The 18,633-nt window shown below is 31.8% G+C and overlaps 1 protein-coding gene and 1 pseudogene across 1 annotated transcript; both read left to right on the top strand.

Annotated features, from left to right (window-relative positions):
• The first annotated feature begins 8,597 nt into the window (after window positions 1–8,597).
• Window positions 8,598–14,780, top strand: LOC129292016 (probable methyltransferase PMT15). Its single transcript, XM_054929505.1, has 6 exons — window positions 8,598–9,507; window positions 11,230–11,440; window positions 11,863–12,160; window positions 13,445–13,837; window positions 13,945–14,022; window positions 14,361–14,780. Exons 1-6 carry the CDS (start codon window positions 8,815–8,817, stop codon window positions 14,587–14,589), a joined length of 1,902 nt encoding a protein of 633 aa, XP_054785480.1. The 5' UTR covers window positions 8,598–8,814; the 3' UTR covers window positions 14,590–14,780.
• Window positions 14,781–15,506: 726 nt separating this feature from the next.
• LOC129292127 (uncharacterized) lies at window positions 15,507–16,235 on the top strand (annotated as a pseudogene).
• The last annotated feature ends 2,398 nt before the right edge of the window (window positions 16,236–18,633 follow it).

Raw genomic sequence — 18,633 nt, 5'->3', positions numbered from 1 at the left:
AGTTTGGAAAATGTTGTCCAATCTAAGTGTTGCAATTAATTACTACTTTAAACAACATATATGTGACAACATTTGAAAAATGTTGCCTAACATAAAATAGGCAACACTTTTAAACTGTTAAATTGTATTTTTTAAATAGACAGCATTAGAACTATTACTCATATAATGACCTTTTTCATAACATTTGAAAACTATTTCCTTTTTTAATAGGCAACAATTACATAAATGTTGCCTTTAAATGTTTCTTTTTGCAATATTTAATAACAATTGCATATTATGTTTTTATACATAAAACCCATATACTTTTACACTTCTTAATATTTTTTATACTTTTATTAATTAAATAATTAATTGATTAATTTTTAAATTATTAATTAGTTAAATTAAAAAATTACCTAAAAAATATCTATATATAAAAAATTTACACTAAATGACATGATAGTAACTTTGGAAAAGTGGTAAGAGTAATTTTGTAACTCTCTTGAAATTTGGGGTTCAAATATTAGGCATGAATATAAATTTTAATTGTTTTCTATTTTATATCTACACAACAGTTTTTAATTGTTGCCTATTATGATATGATAGGTAATATTTTAGAACTTTTGCAATAGGTTCATATGAGAATTGTTGCTTTTTCCTAAAATATAGGCAATGATTTTTTAAAATGTGTAGCTATAAAGTGCGAAATTGTTGCCTTTTATAAGAAGTAACACTAGAATTGATACAAGTTAAAAAATGTTGTCTTTAATTTTTTTTTACAATAGTTTTCATACTTTTAACAATAATTTTCAATTATTGTTATAAAACAAAGGTGTTGCGGTAAAAACAAAAAAACACAAAGTAATGAATGGAGTAGCCTAAGGTCAAGAAAGCATATCACAGCACTACCTATTCCATGATAGCTTACAAGAAGCCATAAATTGTCAAACAACAAAAATAAAGAGTTGAGAAACTAGAATGCCTAAAACGAAACCCAAAAAACAAAGGAGAAATAAAAGTGAAGAAAATTAAGGGTATAAAGGAAGGGAGGCAGAGAAGTAGCAAAACATGGAAGAAAAAGAGAGAAGGAGGTGGAAAGAAGTAAGGAAACAAAGATAATAAAGATGGTAAAGGAAGATAAAAGTATGGTGGAAATGGAAATCAAGAGGATGAAAGAAAGCGAAAGACAGTGAAAGGAAAAATAGTAAGGCGATGGATCAAAGTAGAGTAGAGAGAGAGAGGGGGGCAGTGGTTTGAAGTTAAAATAAAGCTAAAGCAAAGGAAGACGAAGAAGGAAATAGATGCAGAGGAAATTGAAACTAAAGCCGGAACGAAGAAAATCGAAGACAAGGAAATTGTGGCAACAAGTTAACATCAAGGAAGGAAGCAAGCAAAGGTGTTGGTTATGGCAAGGGAAGAGAGACCAAGCTTTTCAGGGAAGAGAGACAAAGCTCTCCTTCTTTTTTTTTTTTTACACCATTAAACCTTATTGGAAAAATAAAAAATGTATCATTTTTTTTAATAATATGTGTTCCCACAGCTAGCATCGAGAAAGGAGATGAAAGAAATCACATGGCATCTCACTTCAAGTTTGCACCATTATTTTTTTCCCAAATTATTTAGTTTATCAAGGCACACCTTTTCAAAAACTCTAGTCACTCAGTCTCATGAATTAGCTCCACTAGACACAACATGCTTCTTGCTTCTCAACATTTCTTTCATCCCTCTATGTTTTCTTGCTTTTCATTCATGTTTACTTAGAAGAGGTTTCGGTCAAGAGAATCTCAATCAAGCTTCATTGTTACGTCAAATAAAGATAAAAGCCAAATTGAAGTATTTTCTTCCTTCTTCTTTATATTCTCTTTGATCTTCTTCTTCCAATGTCAAGTTTGCTTAACTTTTCTTTGTTTTTAATAAAAGTTCGGCCAATCCATTTGAACTATCACTTTTCACGGTTCGAACTGATTTTTGATCAATTTGCTAGTCTTTGACCAGTTTACACTTAATTTCTACTCAATTAAATTATTGACTAGTCTCCGATTCAAGCTATTATCAGTTTAGTTTGATTTTTAAATCCTTAATAATACAATTAAAAAATACAAAGGTTTCAGAGGCTAGAGCATAAGGTCATTTATTGTTAGAAACTTAATCATTTAAGTATTGTAATTTTGATTGGAGTGTAACTTAATCCCCAAACTTTTACTAATTGTAATCCAGTCCTTAACCTTAAAGTTTTAATTTAATTATAATTTAGTCTTTAAATTTTAAATATTAAAACTTAGTTCTTATATTTTTAATCATTTAAAATATCAGTCTCTATATTTTAAAAATAAAATTATAAAGATTAAAATTATAATAAAATTTATTATTGATAGTTTAAATTACCAAACTTTTTTCATCTTTATAAAGATTATAAAAATTAAAATTTTAAAGTATTTTTATTCTTTATTATTTTATTTTTTAAAACATAGGGACCAATATCTAATAATATATTATAATTTTCATGAATAAAAAAATATTATTAGTATTATCACTAACAGGTAGAGTCTAGTAAAATGAAATAGTTCCTCGTTGTATGATGAAAAGATTTTGTATTTTCACCAGAAAATGTGTCATTTAGTGTGCGTCTCAAATTTAACTTTATTGAAAATACACAAGTGTATAATAAAAAAAAGATTGTTATTTTTATGGTTGGAGGCTACACTTGTTTAGGTAGGGCAATTTTTTAGTTTTAAAAAAAAGGGAGTTGGGCTAGCAATACGATTAAGCTTTACTGGCTGGAAAAAGAGAACCGAAAAATTTTTGTGCTAAGAGACTGTTTAGAAAAAGCCCAAGAAAAATATTGGGCTGGTAATACAACGAGTTGAGAAACTTCCGGCTGACGATTTCTTGAAAATTGTTTAAAAAAGTGGATTCTCTTCAACAAGAAGAACAAAAAAAATCCAAATGGTTGACAAAGTGCCCAATTCCTTTTCTTCGCTAATTTTGTCAGCGTGTGTATTACGTGCATTTTATGGAAATTCAAAAAATAAACAACATCCCGCGATTGTCATCGAGCAATGAGATGGTGGAGCCATGGAGGGAGTTTGTACACAAGGATTATGTGGAGACATTCCAATCTTTGAATGGATGGGAATGGCTCTGTTGGAATATGAAGAAACAGAGAGGAAATTATTTTACCAAGAAAGTGTCTTGGGATGTTTTGTTTGCCTATATTTGCTGAGATATATGGAGGAGTTGTTGTAATAATGTGATTTGGGCTCGAGATGATTGGGTGCGTCAAAAGCCTTTTACATTTTTCTTCAAAGTAGTTGCAAATCAAGACTTCAGAAATCAATTGCCCCAGTTACAATTACAAGGTATAGAACTGTAAAGGTTTTTTTTTTTTTTTTGTTTTTGCTCAAACCATATCAACAATCACAAAGTGATAACCATAACTATCATCCCTTTTGGAGTATCATTGAAGCTATGAAATTGATTTTATGTAGGGACTAGATAGTTTAATTTTTTGTATAGAGAAAATAACAGAATGGTTAGCTATCTTACTAAGTTGGCCTGCAATTTACCTAATAATGTTAATTTGTTTGATAACCCACCTATCAACTGATTAGGTTTTTTTTGGTTTAGTTATAGTTTGGTATCTCGTAATGTTTTTATTTTTTGAATGAAGGTAGCATGTTCATATTAAAAAAAGAAAAAAACATGTCAATGAAGACTCATTAAGCATACAGTTTATTTGAATTTTTATATTATGCTAGTAATCCATAATCCAGTTTTCTAATAATCATGCATTGGAATTTATAGATAGTAACTAATTTTTAAATCAATACCCAAAAAGTAACAAACTGCTTCATTAAAATAAAGTACATTTAAGTTAAACCAAAAAATATATATTATTTAAGTTGTAAAATACTATTAAAATGCACAACATACAATAAAAAAAATTAAAATAAATTTACCATTTTGTTCGAAAAAATTATCATTTCAATAAAAAATACTATTAAAATGCCCAACATACAAGATATAACTCATCAATCCTGCCCAGCTAGTAGTAACTTAAAAAAGGCAAGCTAAGATCCGGTTCACCAATTTTTCAGTCAAACCGGTGGGTCTTTTTTCCCCCCCTCTCTTGACAAGAAAGCCAATTTATATTCAAGAGTTATTGAGAAAATTTCCTGAACATAGACCAGGAATACAAAGAATTAGTAAATTTCTTAAAGTTAAGCGCAATAAAAAAAATAAAAATTGGGAAATAAATTCAGCAAATGAAGTAAATTTAAAAGGACAGGGTCTTAAGGTATTTACTTTGTGCATCTCAAAGTCCAAGGGTTCTACCAATTGTCCTGGATCATATGGTAAAATGTTGACATTTTTTAACAAGAGATGTCGAACTTGAATTCCGTACATGTCTGAGCCAAAGACTTGAAACAGTGGAAATCGCAAAAAAAATAAAAATAAAAATAAATAAATAAATAAATAAAATCTTGGAGCTACTATTTGTTAAAGTCAGCAATTTTGACGCGGGTTAAATAAATTTAAAAATTTTTTAAATTGAATTTAGTAAAAGGACATATTTTTAATGTTTGACTCAAATAGGTTTGACATTTTTTGACACTTGAATTTGAATTTGGTACAAATATCCAAATAGTATTTAATTTTTCAAAAGTAGATAAATATATTAAACACTAATTATTCTTTAAATTTTAGCTTATTTTTTTACCAAGGAACTATATATTTGAAGACATTGTTATATATATATATATTTTTTTTTGAAAAGTAAGAATGTTAACATTATTATATTTTTATTATTTTTAATCTATAAAATAATATTTAAAATGTGTTTTAATATTATTTTTAAAATTTAGGACCCAAATTGTTTAGACAAATTAAACTGACTTTTTTTTTGAAAAATAAAAAAAATTAACAAATTGAGCATTCAAGCTAGTCTAAATAAATTTAAAACTTGAGAGTATTATGATTAACTTGGACTAGGTTTGGCTAAATACAGACTTATTCAAGATCAACGTGGATCCAAATAAATCTAAATAAATCTTATGACATCTCCTCCAAGCCATACCGTCATGGACAGGGGATATGCATGTGGTCAATAAATTATATGCTTTATATAAAATGAGAATATTAAAAAGAATAAAAAAAACACTTATTAAAAAAATAAAAATCTTATCTAAGATTGGTATATGCGATGCATCGAATATTAAAATCGATTTGATTGATTTAATCAAATATTAATCAATGTCAATATTAACTATGAATTTACAATCATTAATCACTTAATATGTTCATATTGGTGCAAAATTCTTTTTTGGCCTAAACATCGATGTAAAACGTTAAACTTATAATAAATCATATTATTTGTACACTTCATTCACCATACTCGCCGGCATAATTACCTTCCTTTCTTGAAAATTTCTTTCTTGTTATTAAAAAGAAAAAAAAAAGAAAGTCACGAGGAAAAAGACTTTACAAGACCGAAAGGGCTAAATGGCCCATGGGGATAATGCTTCGGTCAACCTAAACCTTTGAAATTTAGAAAAGCACATAGGAATCCAATCAACTTGATGCATCCTCAATTTTTTTTTTTTTTAAAGGTCTCCTTCTTCAATTTGTCGTTTTTGGTTTTTTGGATTGAGGGTGAAAAGTATATGGGTGGCTCCAATCCATTTAAATATCTAGTTGTTTTTTTGTAATATATATGTATACTTACAATATTTCTTTTCAATTAATTCAAACAAAAACAAATAAATGTTAAATATAAATATAAAAAAAATCATAATTTTTAATTTCTATATTTTATTTATGTTTTACTATATATTTTTATATTTTTTCTAAATATAAATAAAACAAAAGTAAAATGTATGGATTAAAAATGATATTTTTTAAATATAAATACAAAATAACAACAACAAGAGTTAATTATATAATAAAAAGATATATAATAAATTCATGTGTTATAATTTGATTGAAAAAATGTATATCATATACTTTTTTTATTAAAAAATATGAAGCATTTTTAAAAGTTTTGAATGTTTAAAAAATATAAAATATTTTTAATTTTTTAAAGTATAATTAATGTTTTTTTAGAGTGCTTCTAATAATAATAATTTTATATTTATTATAAAATATTTAATAAAATAAATATAAAAAATTTAAAAATAAATAATTATTTTATTGAAAGATAAAATTTAATTAAAAATATTTTATATTTTTAAATAAAAAAATACATGAATTTAAGTATAATTATTTCATCTTACACTCTTTATGAGGGTGTGAAAAGAATAAAACGAAAAGTTGCAAAATATTGCAGTAGCGACTGACTGCTGACGTGATTAAGCGGAACTTAGAAGAGCATAGTACATGACCTAACCACTGACGGAAAAGTCATTGTGTGTTGACTTCTGTATCCTAACACTCCACCTCATGCTTTCATAGTTTCATTTGGCCTTAATAATTCCTTTTTTCTGTCCCCTTTTAAAGACCGGTATTAATTATTATAACACTTCTTGTGATGTAATTTGTGGGTGTGTTATCATACGATATTAAGATGATCGAAATTTTCAATTTCGACTTGTTTTTTATTTTTAAAATCTGAAAATGACACGCCTACCTGCTCAAAAGAAATATGATTTTTTTCCCCTTTTAATTTTGGCCTTGTGGGCCCACAAAAGGTATCCATGATTTAGATTTAAACAAAACGACATTTCTGACCAAAAAAATGAAAACACACCAAACGACATTGGACAAATGGCAGTCAATTAATTAGCTTTAAGTGAGGGGATAATAAAATAATGCGTAAACCTTAAAATGTCACAAAACTATCAACTGGCCAGAGCACCTAAATAGAAATAGTGATCAATAAAAACATTGCCCACCCAAAAAAAAAAAAAATTGCATGAGGCATCCAAGGTTAGGGGTAGGAAAATGACAAAAAATTGAACATTGGAAATCCGTAATTAGTATATTGACCTTAAGGGGCAGCTACATTGTACTTCCACGAGCTAGGATTTGATTTAAAAATTGGCTCACAAACTTCTAAAACATTACAAAATGTTTCTTTAAATCCCGACGCACATGAACATTTGCATAATTAATTATAAAATCATTACAAATTTACAAGAAGTCATTTTTGGAATTAATGACGATTGACGATTGGATTGAATGTCAACATGGTTTTAACATATTTTAAGGATGATCTCAAACTGAAGCACAGTGCGTGAAAAACTCACGTTCGAATCTTTGTCTCAAAGGAGCCTGATTTGGGTAATATTTGACTATGATAAACATAAAATAATAAGACAGGGTTACGTGATATTTTGTACCCAGCCAGATTTAACTTATGAAATTTTATTTTGCATTGGAAATATAAATTTTTCAAGTAATATTACAATTCAATGCGTAACTTAATTAGAAAAGTCATTTTCCATCCCCAAACATGAAGGACCAGTCAGCACATGGTGGCACGCTTTTGGAAGTAAAATGAAATAATGAAATATGTGACATGTTTATCTTATAGTATTTTTTTTTTATTGCTACGCAAAAATCACTTCTTTATATCAAATAGTAGTTTACTTGGCAGACATAATCTTAATAAAAATATCAGATGGCTGGTGATTTTTTTGAAGATAAAATAAAGCTTGATATTGACGTATAAAAAACCAAGATACAAAGACACGGTAAATTGATTATTCTTAGACGGACAATGGTGGAGCATTTGTCCATGGGCAATAGTCGTCAAGGGAGGTCAATTTACATTAAATAAGAAAGTTAAAGTGCTCTATTTTCCCCTTGTATTTCCTTTTAAAAAGTATTGGATATTTTATATTAACAAGTGATGTATTTTTTTTTTCTCAAACAATTTTTTAGAGAAGAAAAATCCCCCTCTGTTAGGAACCATATGCTAATAAGTAGAGTTTTTTCCCTTTAAATCATTCTTTAGAGAAGAAAAATCTCCTTCCGTCCACTAAAAAGTAGTTTGGGGAGAAAAAGTCATCCTTACTAGTATACGCCGACGACACTTCTCAGAAAGAAAGAAATTCCAAGATGCTCAATACTCTTAAAAAAAAATTTAAAAATAAATTAATATTAAAAGACATGAAACATTGATACAAAACCGTAGAGTTAATAGTTATAATGGAAGGGAAGGAGATTTTTTAATAAAAAAATAATTTTAAAAATATTTTATTTATTAATACAGGTTCCCAACATTAAAAAAAATAAATAAAAAAAATAACAATAAAGAATTATTAAAAAAATTTATATTAATTAAAGATTAATTATTATCAAAATTTAAATAAAAAAATTTAATAAATTATTATTAATTTAGAATAAGTTATTATTAAAATTTGAATGATATTTATTGATAAAATATTAATCTAAATTATAAATATTCATTTAAATTTTAATAAAAATAATTTTTAAATTTTAATTGATATAAATTTTTTTTAAACTATCTGTTGATTGATATATTTTATAAAAAAAATACTTTAAATTTAAATAAAAATATTTGATTGGAGAAATATTTAGAAAGGAAGAAAGATCTTTTGTTGTCCTTTTTATTTGGGTCAGGGAAAAGAAAAGCAGATCAATCAAGCTTCGAGAGGGTAGTCGGACATACACATACTCACTCCTGTAAAGAAGACACCCAATGAATGCCAAAAGTCGCTCAACAGTACTGGCGATCCACTGGGCACCAACGCTTTTCCATTACACTGCCCGGCCAACCAGTCAACCCCACCCCACACGCGCATTTCGTCTTACGCTTCGCATCGCTTCTCTCTTCTCTCTTCCCTTCACTTCCACATTCCAGAAGCTCCGGACATGGCTGGTGCTGATTCTGCCTCACTCCATCAGCCCGCTCCCAAGCCTTCCAAGCCCTTCGCCTGCAGAAAAACCAACGTCTACACCCTCGTCGTCATCCTCTGCGTCATCTCTTACCTCCTCGGCTCCTATCAGAAGGGAGGAGCACTCACCTCCACCGCCACGATCACCACCACCAACGTCCTCAATGTCCCGTGCCCCAAAACCTCCTCCTCAGGGAACCACCGCCTCGACTTCTCCTCCCACCATAACGCCACCGGTCTGGCGGCCGAGGGAAGCGAGGTGAAATATTACCCCCGGTGCGGCGTGGAGTACAGCGAGTACACGCCGTGCGAGGATCATGCCAGGTCGCTGAGGTACAGGAGGACCAGGATGATATACAGGGAGAGGCACTGCCCGGAGCGACAGAAGGGGGAGATACTGAAGTGCCGGATTCCGGCGCCGTCGGGGTACCGGAATCCTTTCCCCTGGCCGAAGAGCCGGGATCTGGCGTGGTTCGCGAACGTGCCTCACAGGGAGCTGACGGTCGAGAAAGCGGTCCAGAACTGGATCCGGTTCGAGGGGGACCGGTTCCGGTTCCCTGGGGGTGGAACCATGTTCCCGAAAGGAGCGGACGCATATATTGACAACATCGGAAAGTTGATTAATCTCCGGGATGGCTCCATTAGGACTGCGATTGACACTGGCTGTGGGGTAAATCTGCCCTATCCTTTCCTTTTCCTTTTCCATTGCTCACTCTCTCTCTCTCTCTCTCTCTCTCTGTCTCTGTTTTTTTTTTTTTAAATTACGTCAGAAATGGCTTATTCACTTTCTTACTTTTCAATGCAAGCTGGTCATTTTATGCTTTTTTTTTTGTGTGTGTCATTTGTGTGTAATTTATTTAACTTTTTAACATCGCAAAGTAATCGCTACTGCTTTCAAAAGAATAAAATTGAAACAAATCTATCTGTGCCTGTATCATAATTAAGAGAGTAAACTTACGTTAAAATTATTAAATAGCAAAATTAGTGTTATGCAATATTACTATAGACTATAGTTCAAAGTTCAAACTTAAAATTTATCTCCTGTTAATTTGTAACTTCTATAAATGAAATATGCAACCGAATAATCAATTGATAAGTGAAAGCAATTTTCCTTTTTAAGAATCACGATGTCTTTTAACTTTACTCGGGACGGTTGACTTTTCTACATTCTTTCTTCTTCTTGGTTTTTTTTGTTTTTTAACATTCTTTCTTTTTTACTTCTTCGTTAACAATAATATATGCTCGTACACTTCTGTCTATATCATAACTTCTTAAAGCCTAAATTTAATAATTTTGTTTATAGTAGCATCTTAATAATTTAATAATATATGCTCATACACTTCTGTCTGTTTATTTTTTAAATTAGAAGATGTGGTAGCATCTTATCCCTTTTGTTCACATCCGGGGTAGGCATTTAATGTTTTTAACAGGCTTATTTAATGTATTTTTAGTTGAGAACATGATTAAGAAATTTTTGAAATCGAAGACAATCTTATTCATTGTATCATTTTTTTTTCCCCTCGAAGCATTTTCAAAGCTTTGCACTTTAGAATATGGTTCCGAAGAGATGTAGGCGGCCGTCCGCGCGGGTATGTATGTGTGTAAATTTGGTTTTTGGGGGAACTTTTATTGCAATACATAGTTTTTTTAAAAATCCTTTCTGATGAAAATTGCTATGAAGTATAAACAATTCAATAGAGTTGCTCCTTCAGAGTCCTGCGTCTCATGCATGAGATCCACCAAGACATTTATATATATGGGCATTGTCTCCATATTTACCGTTTATATTATGAGATAGAATTTTAAAAGGACGAAATTAGTGATAAAAAAGTTTTAAAAAGAAAGATCTTGTTAGTACCTATAATCAAGAAAATTCTTTTTCCTTCCCTTGTTTTCTGTGGTGCTATTCTACTTAAAACAGTGGCCCATAGAATTCCGGAAGTGCAAAAAGTTTGACCGGATTTTGGAGATTCTAACTTTAAAGCTGTATTCAATTAGAAATGCATGGTGTGGGTGTGATTAATATGTAACAATTCTATGGGCCTCCAGATGTCACTTACTCAGCGATATTATATTTCCTCGTTGACAATTCATATGTCGCTATCATTTATCAGACATGACACTGTCTCTTAACTGATCCTGGGTCACCAGTCCATTTTTTTGTTTTCATGCTATGTTTACAGAAGAAGACTTTCTATTTCTAATAAACTCAGGCGTTTGTGATCACGGCAAACTGTGGGGCCTTCTACTATATAATCCGTTGTTTTCCTCTTTAAAATGCATGATTTGATGTTAAATCTAATCTGAATTGCTTGGGTTCTATATTTAGAATTGAGTTGCCCGTTGTATTAAAAAACAATATCAAGATTTGATAAAGCTTTGGTGAAAACAGGTGGCTAGCTGGGGAGCCTATCTTCTTTCTCGTGACGTCATAACAATGTCAATAGCACCAAGAGATACGCATGAAGCACAAGTACAGTTTGCTCTTGAGCGAGGAGTTCCTGCATTGATTGGTGTGCTAGCCTCTAAGAGGCTGCCTTTCCCTTCTAGAGCTTTTGACATGGCTCATTGCTCTCGCTGCCTCATCCGATGGGCTGAATATGGTATTCTCACACACCATACATACAATGGCCATCTAAACACTTCTACCATAACATTGTGTATGAGAAATATAGGCATAACAATAATCCGTATATTTCTTAACTAGTTCTTTAAGTCACTGCTTTTGACTGGCTGCTCGCTTTAGACTCATTTAAACGGTTCTAAATGTATTGTAAATGTTTTAGCCCGTCCAATGTGAACAGGTTAAACAAGCTTGGCTAACAGGTCTAGGCAGGTTGTGGTCATGCTACATTGCTACTTATAAGTTAAGGAGCAGCATGAACACGGAACACCGACATGTGAAACAGTTCCTTTGTAGAAAGTATTGGTACTTTATAGGTTGTAGGCCTCCGGGGAAAAAAAATATTACAGAGAACTATAAAGATTTATGCTTGTAATGATGTATTTTTTTGCCCCTTGGTAGATGGAGTTTATCTCAATGAAGTTGATCGATTGTTGAGACCTGGCGGGTTCTGGGTTCTATCTGGGCCTCCGATCAACTGGAAGAAACACTGGAAAGGATGGGAAAGAACGAAGGAGGATTTGAATGAAGAGCAGACCAAGCTTGAGAATGTAGCTAAAAGCCTTTGCTGGAAGAAGGTTGTGGAGAGGGGTGATATTGCCATCTGGCAGAAGCCCAAAAACCATTTGGATTGCAAAGCCAATCGTAAGCACACCCAAGATCGCCCTTTCTGCCAGGCTGACGACCCTGACAAAGCCTGGTTTGTGTTTCGATCTTTTAATCTCTCTGTTTCTTTGCTCCTAAACTATGCATTTAGCATTTGTCCCTGACAAGGCCTGCCAAGCTTTGTACTATGCATTTGTCCCTCCCTAGGTCTGGCCTTGTGATTCATTTTCCTACTGTTTGTGCTTGTTTACTGCCGAGCTATATATTTTGCATTTGACTCTTACAAGGCCTGATTTCTATTTTATTTTTACCATTGTCTTTCTTTGCTCCTCCGCCGTGTGTTTGTCATTTGTCCCTTGTTAAATTCTTTATATTAAGTATATTTGAGGGCAGTTTATTTCACTAAGATAGCTAAGTATTTGGTTAGACACACTCTTAAGCTTTATATATTCCTAATCCATCTTCTAATTACTAGATGTATGATTCTTTATTTCTAATATTCCCTTTACCACTTTTCCTCACTATTTTTCCCCCATTTTTTCTTCTTCTTGCTTGGGTTTGTATTTTTTTAGAGTCTCAAAGGGTAACAAAACCCTATACTTTCCATTACAAAACCAATAAGCCTGAAAAAGATGGATTATTTTGTGAAAGAATTTTTGGGCCTATAAAAAGTGGGATTTGTACCTGTGGGAATTATCAAGAAGTTGGAGGTAAAAAAGAAGACCAAAAATTTTGTTAACAATGCAAAGTAGAATTTGTTGGTTCTTGGATACAGAGATATCAAATGGGATATCACGAATCTTTTAGATAAATCTCTTAAAGAATTAGAGAGTCTAGAATGCTGCAGGGCCTCACATCTATTCAATTTTTTTTTCTTCTTCTCTTTCCCCCTTTTTTTTTTCAATCTTTCATTCTTTTCTCTCTCCCTCCTTTTCTTGTTTTTTTTTGTCCCTGGCTCATGATACCATGTTAAACTTTTTATTTATATTAAGTATGCTTAAGGATAGTCTATTTTTCCAAAATAGCTAGCTATTTTGTTAGACACACCCTAAAATTTAGATATTCTCAATCCATCTTCTAATTACTAGATGTAGGACTCTTTATCTTTAATATCCCTGAGAAGGCCTGTTTGCGTTTCATTTTTCAATTGCTTTTACTGGTTCGACGCTGAACTATGAAGTTTGCACTTGGCTTGTCAGAGGTGATAACGATATGATCAAATTTCACATAAAGTGCTTTAGATTTTACGATAAAACTTTTCATTGGCATTAACTTGATGACAAGACTTGGTTTATGTTTTATTTTTTTAATTTCCGTGCTTGTTTGCTGCTAGACCATGTATTTTCGAATCTGTTTTATAATCGATTGCCATGATCAGGTACACAGACATGCAACCTTGTTTGAGTCCGCTGCCTGAAGTGTCTGGAAGAGAAGAAACTGCAGGAAGGGCATTGAAAACTTGGCCTAAGAGATTAAATGCCATCCCGCCAAGGATATCCACAGGAACCGTTGAAGGAGTTACGGCTGAAACATTCAAGAAAGATTCAGAGTTGTGGAGGAAAAGGTTGTCATATTACAAGAAAGTGAACAGCCAGCTAGGAAAACCTGGGAGATACCGGAACCTTCTCGACATGAATGCCTACTTGGGTGGATTTGCTGCTGCGCTTGTTGATGATCCAGTTTGGGTGATGAATGTGGTTCCTGTCCTGGCTCAGGTTAACACACTTGGAGTAATATATGAACGAGGATTAATTGGAACATACCAAGATTGGTGGGTTCAAAAATTCCTGATCGTTTCTGTTCAATGTAGTTTTCTTAACCTCTGTCTCTCTTTTCTGTGTTCTTTCTAAAGCGTTCATGGCCTCTAATTCTTTGCAGGTGTGAAGCAATGTCTACTTATCCTAGAACTTACGACCTGATTCATGCAGACTCCGTATTCAGCCTTTACAACAACAGGTTGGTTGACAAGTTCTATTTTTCAAGACTATTATTGTTTGAGAAGCAATGGCATTGGCTTTGAAGTTTTAAATTTTTAGACCAAATCAAGTCACTGAATGCAAGCCGAAAGCATGTTATGATGAGAGAATTGAAAAAAACTTCAACCAAACTTCTGAACAAAATTTTTTTGAAGAAAATTTGATTTATTATTTATAAATCGATTTTAAGCCATTACAATCAAGGGACGAGAAATAATCACTCACCTCCACGTTCTCTTCTTTTTGGTGATTCTGTGCTTTATTTGCGAACCAAATATATATAGTTACTGATAATGAGGTGGATGTGGTGGTGTGTAGATGTGAGATGGAAGACATAGTGTTAGAGATGGATAGGATGCTTAGGCCAGAAGGAAGCGTGATAATTAGGGATGACGTGGATGTGTTGCTCAAATTAAAGAGGATCGTCAGTGGAATGGAATGGGGCTATCAAATTGTGGACCATGAAGATGGCCCTCTTCATAGGCACAAGCTCCTTTTTGCTGTCAAGAAGTATTGGACTGCCTCTTCTCCTTCTCGCCATCGCTAATTCTTTCACTCTTAATTTTCTCTTTTCTATATATCTCCTCTCTTCTTATTTATTCCTCTTCCTCTCTCTCTCTCTCTGTGGAATCAAGAAACAAAAAAAAATTTGTGATGACAAAAAAAAAAAAACCTAATTCAGTTTAAATGTGCAGTTCTTTTTCTAGTATGATCATTGATAAAGATGCTTTTGTTTTATATTGGAGACATGACTCAACAGCCCAATCATTGCATTAGCTTTAAAAAACCAGAGTACATTACTTTGCTTTGAAGTTCTTCAATAAAATTAAATTGTTTTGTTTAGCAATATGTTTAGTTACAGATGATGAAATTAAAAATAGATGGGACACTTATTTTTCTAAACTTTTCAATGATGGAGAGGATTCATCTAGTAACTTGGAGGATTTAGTAACTGGTGAAGGAGAACAAAATTTGTCATTTTATCGAAAAATACGTGATAAGGAGGTAAAGGAAGCTCTTAAGAAAATGGCAAATGGTAGAGCTAACGGACCTGATTGTATATCTATCGAAGCGTGGAAATGTTTAGGTGAAGAAGGGGTGAGATGGTTAACTAAGTTATTTAATGTGATTTTACGGTCCAAGAAAATGCCTGATGAGTGAAGGAGAAGTACATTAATTCCTATTTATAAAAATAAAGGAGATATTCAGAATTGTACTAACTATAGAGGAATTAAACTCATGAGCCACACAATGAAATTGTGGGAGAAAGTAATTGAGCACAGGTTGAGATTGGAGACAAGTATTTCTGAGAATCAATTTGGTTTTATGCCAGGTAGATCAACTACAGAGGCGATTTATCTACTAAGGGGATTAATGGAAAAGTATCATTGTAAAGATAAAAATCTACACATGATTTTTATTGATTTGAAAAAAGCTTATGACCGTATACCAAGAGAAGTGCTTTGGAAAGCGTTGGAAAAAAAGGGAGTACGGATTGCTTATATTAAACCCATACAAGATATGTATGAGGGGGTAAAAACTAGTATAAGAACGCCTAGTGGTCAAACAAAGGATTTTCCTATAAAGATTGGACTACATCAGGGATCATCTCTGAGTCCTTATTTGTTCAACTTGATTTTAAATGTTTTGACGGAACATATTTAAGAGGAAATCCCGAAATGTATGCTCTTCGCGGATGATATAGTTCTTATAGCAGAGATAAGAGAAGAGGTTAATTGCAAACTTGAGTTATGGAGGAGGACATTGGAGTCGAAAGGTTTTCGTTTGAGTAGAAGTAAGATGGAATATTTATATTGTAAATTTGGTAAAGGACTATTCGAAAATAATTTGGAAGTGAAATTGGGAGATCAAATTATACCTCAAGTGGAAAAGTTTAGATATTTGGGAGCCATTATTCAAAATGATGGCGAAATCAGTGGAGATATTTCACATAGAATTCAAGCTGGGTGGTTTAATTGGAGAAAAGCTAAAGGAGTTATTTGTGACCATAAGGTGCCTAATAAACTTAAAGGAAAGTTTTATCGTACTGCTATCAGACCGGCAATGTTATATAGTAGTGAATGCTGGGCTCTAACGGGACAGTAAGAGCATAAAGTTGGAGTAGCAGAGATGAGAATGTTACGATGGATGTGCGGACATACACGTAAAGATAAAATTCGAAATGAGCACATACGTGAAAAAGTGAGGGTGGCACCTATTGAGGAAAAAATGATAGAAAATCAGTTGAGATGGTTTGGGCATATACAAAGAAGACCAAGGGAGGCACCAGTGAGAAAAGTGGAACATATAACTTTGAGTCCGATTAAGAGAGGTAGAGGAAGGCCTAAGAGAACACTCTTGGAAGTTGTTGAACGTGATCTCTTAATTAATAATATTTCTAAAAGCTTAATAAATGATAGAGTACAATGGCGTCTTGCAATCCATGTAGCCGATCCCACCTAATGGGATAAAGGCTTGTTGTTGTTGTTGTTGTAGCAATATGTTAGCATCACGTGATGATTCTTAGAAGTTGATAACTTTGGAGTTGAGTTTTTTCATAAGGCTGTTAGGAAAATATTCCGTTGAAAGTAGTAATGTCGATGGATAGTTGTCTGGGTTCAACCAAAAATGATGTTTGAGTGGACCTTGTGTCTCAGTTTGGTAGGCTGTAGCTGCTGTGCTGGTTATCTTAATTTTCTGGGTTTCTTCTGTTGCCTCACCTAAAATATTGAATATAATAAAGACAAAATATGTGTTGACACAATGAAGGCAGCAAGAAAAAATTACTTCCTCAAGTCCCATAAAGTAGAGAGAATAATTTTTTCTTATTTATAGAATTTTGATTAAAAAAAGTAATTTTCATTAAATGTTAGTTAGGGAAAGTGTGTTGTTAAAGTATGTATATTTAATGAAGGTGGGGATTTGTTAAATTTTTAAGCAGTCAATGAATTAAAAGGGTTTCCTTGATTTTTGCAAAATATGTTGAGGGTGTTTTATAAATAGAATTGAAAGAAGTCCTTTTGAATTTATATATAAGAAAAAATAATTGTATTATAATTAAAGAAAACTGATTAATGATAATAATTATGTTTTGAAATAAAAAATTAAACTAAAATATTCTTTTATTTAATTAAAATAAGGTTGCATTAATTGTTTCTGGTGAAAGAAAATTATGAGTTTAAGGGAGGTGATTTTAAAAAATTATAATATATATTTATTGAGATATTTAATTTTATTTATAAATAAAAATAAAATAACAGGGGACAGTTTTCATAGAAACTGATGGAGTATACTAATAATATGCATGGAAATGAATGTTGAAATGAATTCGTGTCAATTGGCAGGGTGGGAAGTGAACGAAATAATCGAGGAGACGTGGTAGATGAATTCCTCACCAACCAGTGTTTGATGTGAAACTCCAACATTTTGTTTTGGTGAGGCAAAGAGTATAACAATGAAATGCTGTGTTTAAGTTGAGCAAATGATCCTAAAAATATGGGAATAGGGTACTGGAGAAGATTAGTCATAAATTGAATGGGATAATCTAAAATGAGTCAATTGAAGTGGAAGTACAGAAGATGAGAGTTAAGTGGCAGAAGAGGTTTGCATAAATAAAACATTCGCAAGACGCACGACAGAACGTTTGTGCCAAAGGCTGTCACGTGGATGAGATTAGCGAAAGCAAGGTGGTGGCGGTTGGGTGAAATATGCATGGCACATTAATTTGATACTCAACCCACTTTTCAATCTCATCATCAAGAGACACATCATTGGCATTTATTTATGAGCATCCTGGTTGATGGAGATGGACGTTCATTTATATTTATATTTATGTGTACTGTACATATGCTTCTTCATAAAGCTTCCTAATGCATCCCTATCACCGGCTAAACTAAACCAACTTTAATTATTATTTTTTTAATTTTATTTATAAATTACTTTTAACATATTTTAAATATCAGTATTAATAATAATTTTAAATCTTATTAACTCTATTTAAAAATTTAATAAACTTTTAATTTTACCTTTATTAAATATACATACTTTAATAACATACTTCCTTAAATTTTATTTATAAAACATCTTTTAAAAATAAATTTTGATTTAAAATATAGGGCACATTGTAATAATTAAATTATTTTTTTCAAAAGTATTTAATATAATTTTTTTATAATTCAAAATTAAGGATAAAAATGAAAGTACATCTCACTTTTTTAGGATATAAAAAAAATTAAATTTTCTTAATATACATGAGATAGTTGAAAGTGTTTTATACTAAGGATAAGAAGAAGTATTTTTTCTTTATAACGTTCAATAAAAAATAAAAAAGGAAATTTATGATTAAAATTGAATAAAGTGATTTATAAATGATATCAAAAATATTATTTTTTTATCCTATAAATAAAACCAAATAGAATATATAATAATTCAACTTAGGTGACACAAGCTTAGCTTCCGTTTAAATAAAAGCCCTTCCTAACATGAAAGCTCTCCATGCCTTTGTTTTCCACACTTATTTGTGGCATTGATTGCTTCATTCTTCAATGCTACTTGGTAAGTGACGTCAATCAATATGCTGTCCATGAAGCGA

Source organism: Prosopis cineraria, unplaced genomic scaffold (genome assembly GCF_029017545.1).
Source record: "Prosopis cineraria cultivar Desert tree isolate PC_DT_omini unplaced genomic scaffold, ASM2901754v1 PC14, whole genome shotgun sequence".
NCBI lineage: Eukaryota > Viridiplantae > Streptophyta > Magnoliopsida > Fabales > Fabaceae > Prosopis > Prosopis cineraria.
This window is presented reverse-complemented; position numbering and strand designations above follow the sequence as displayed.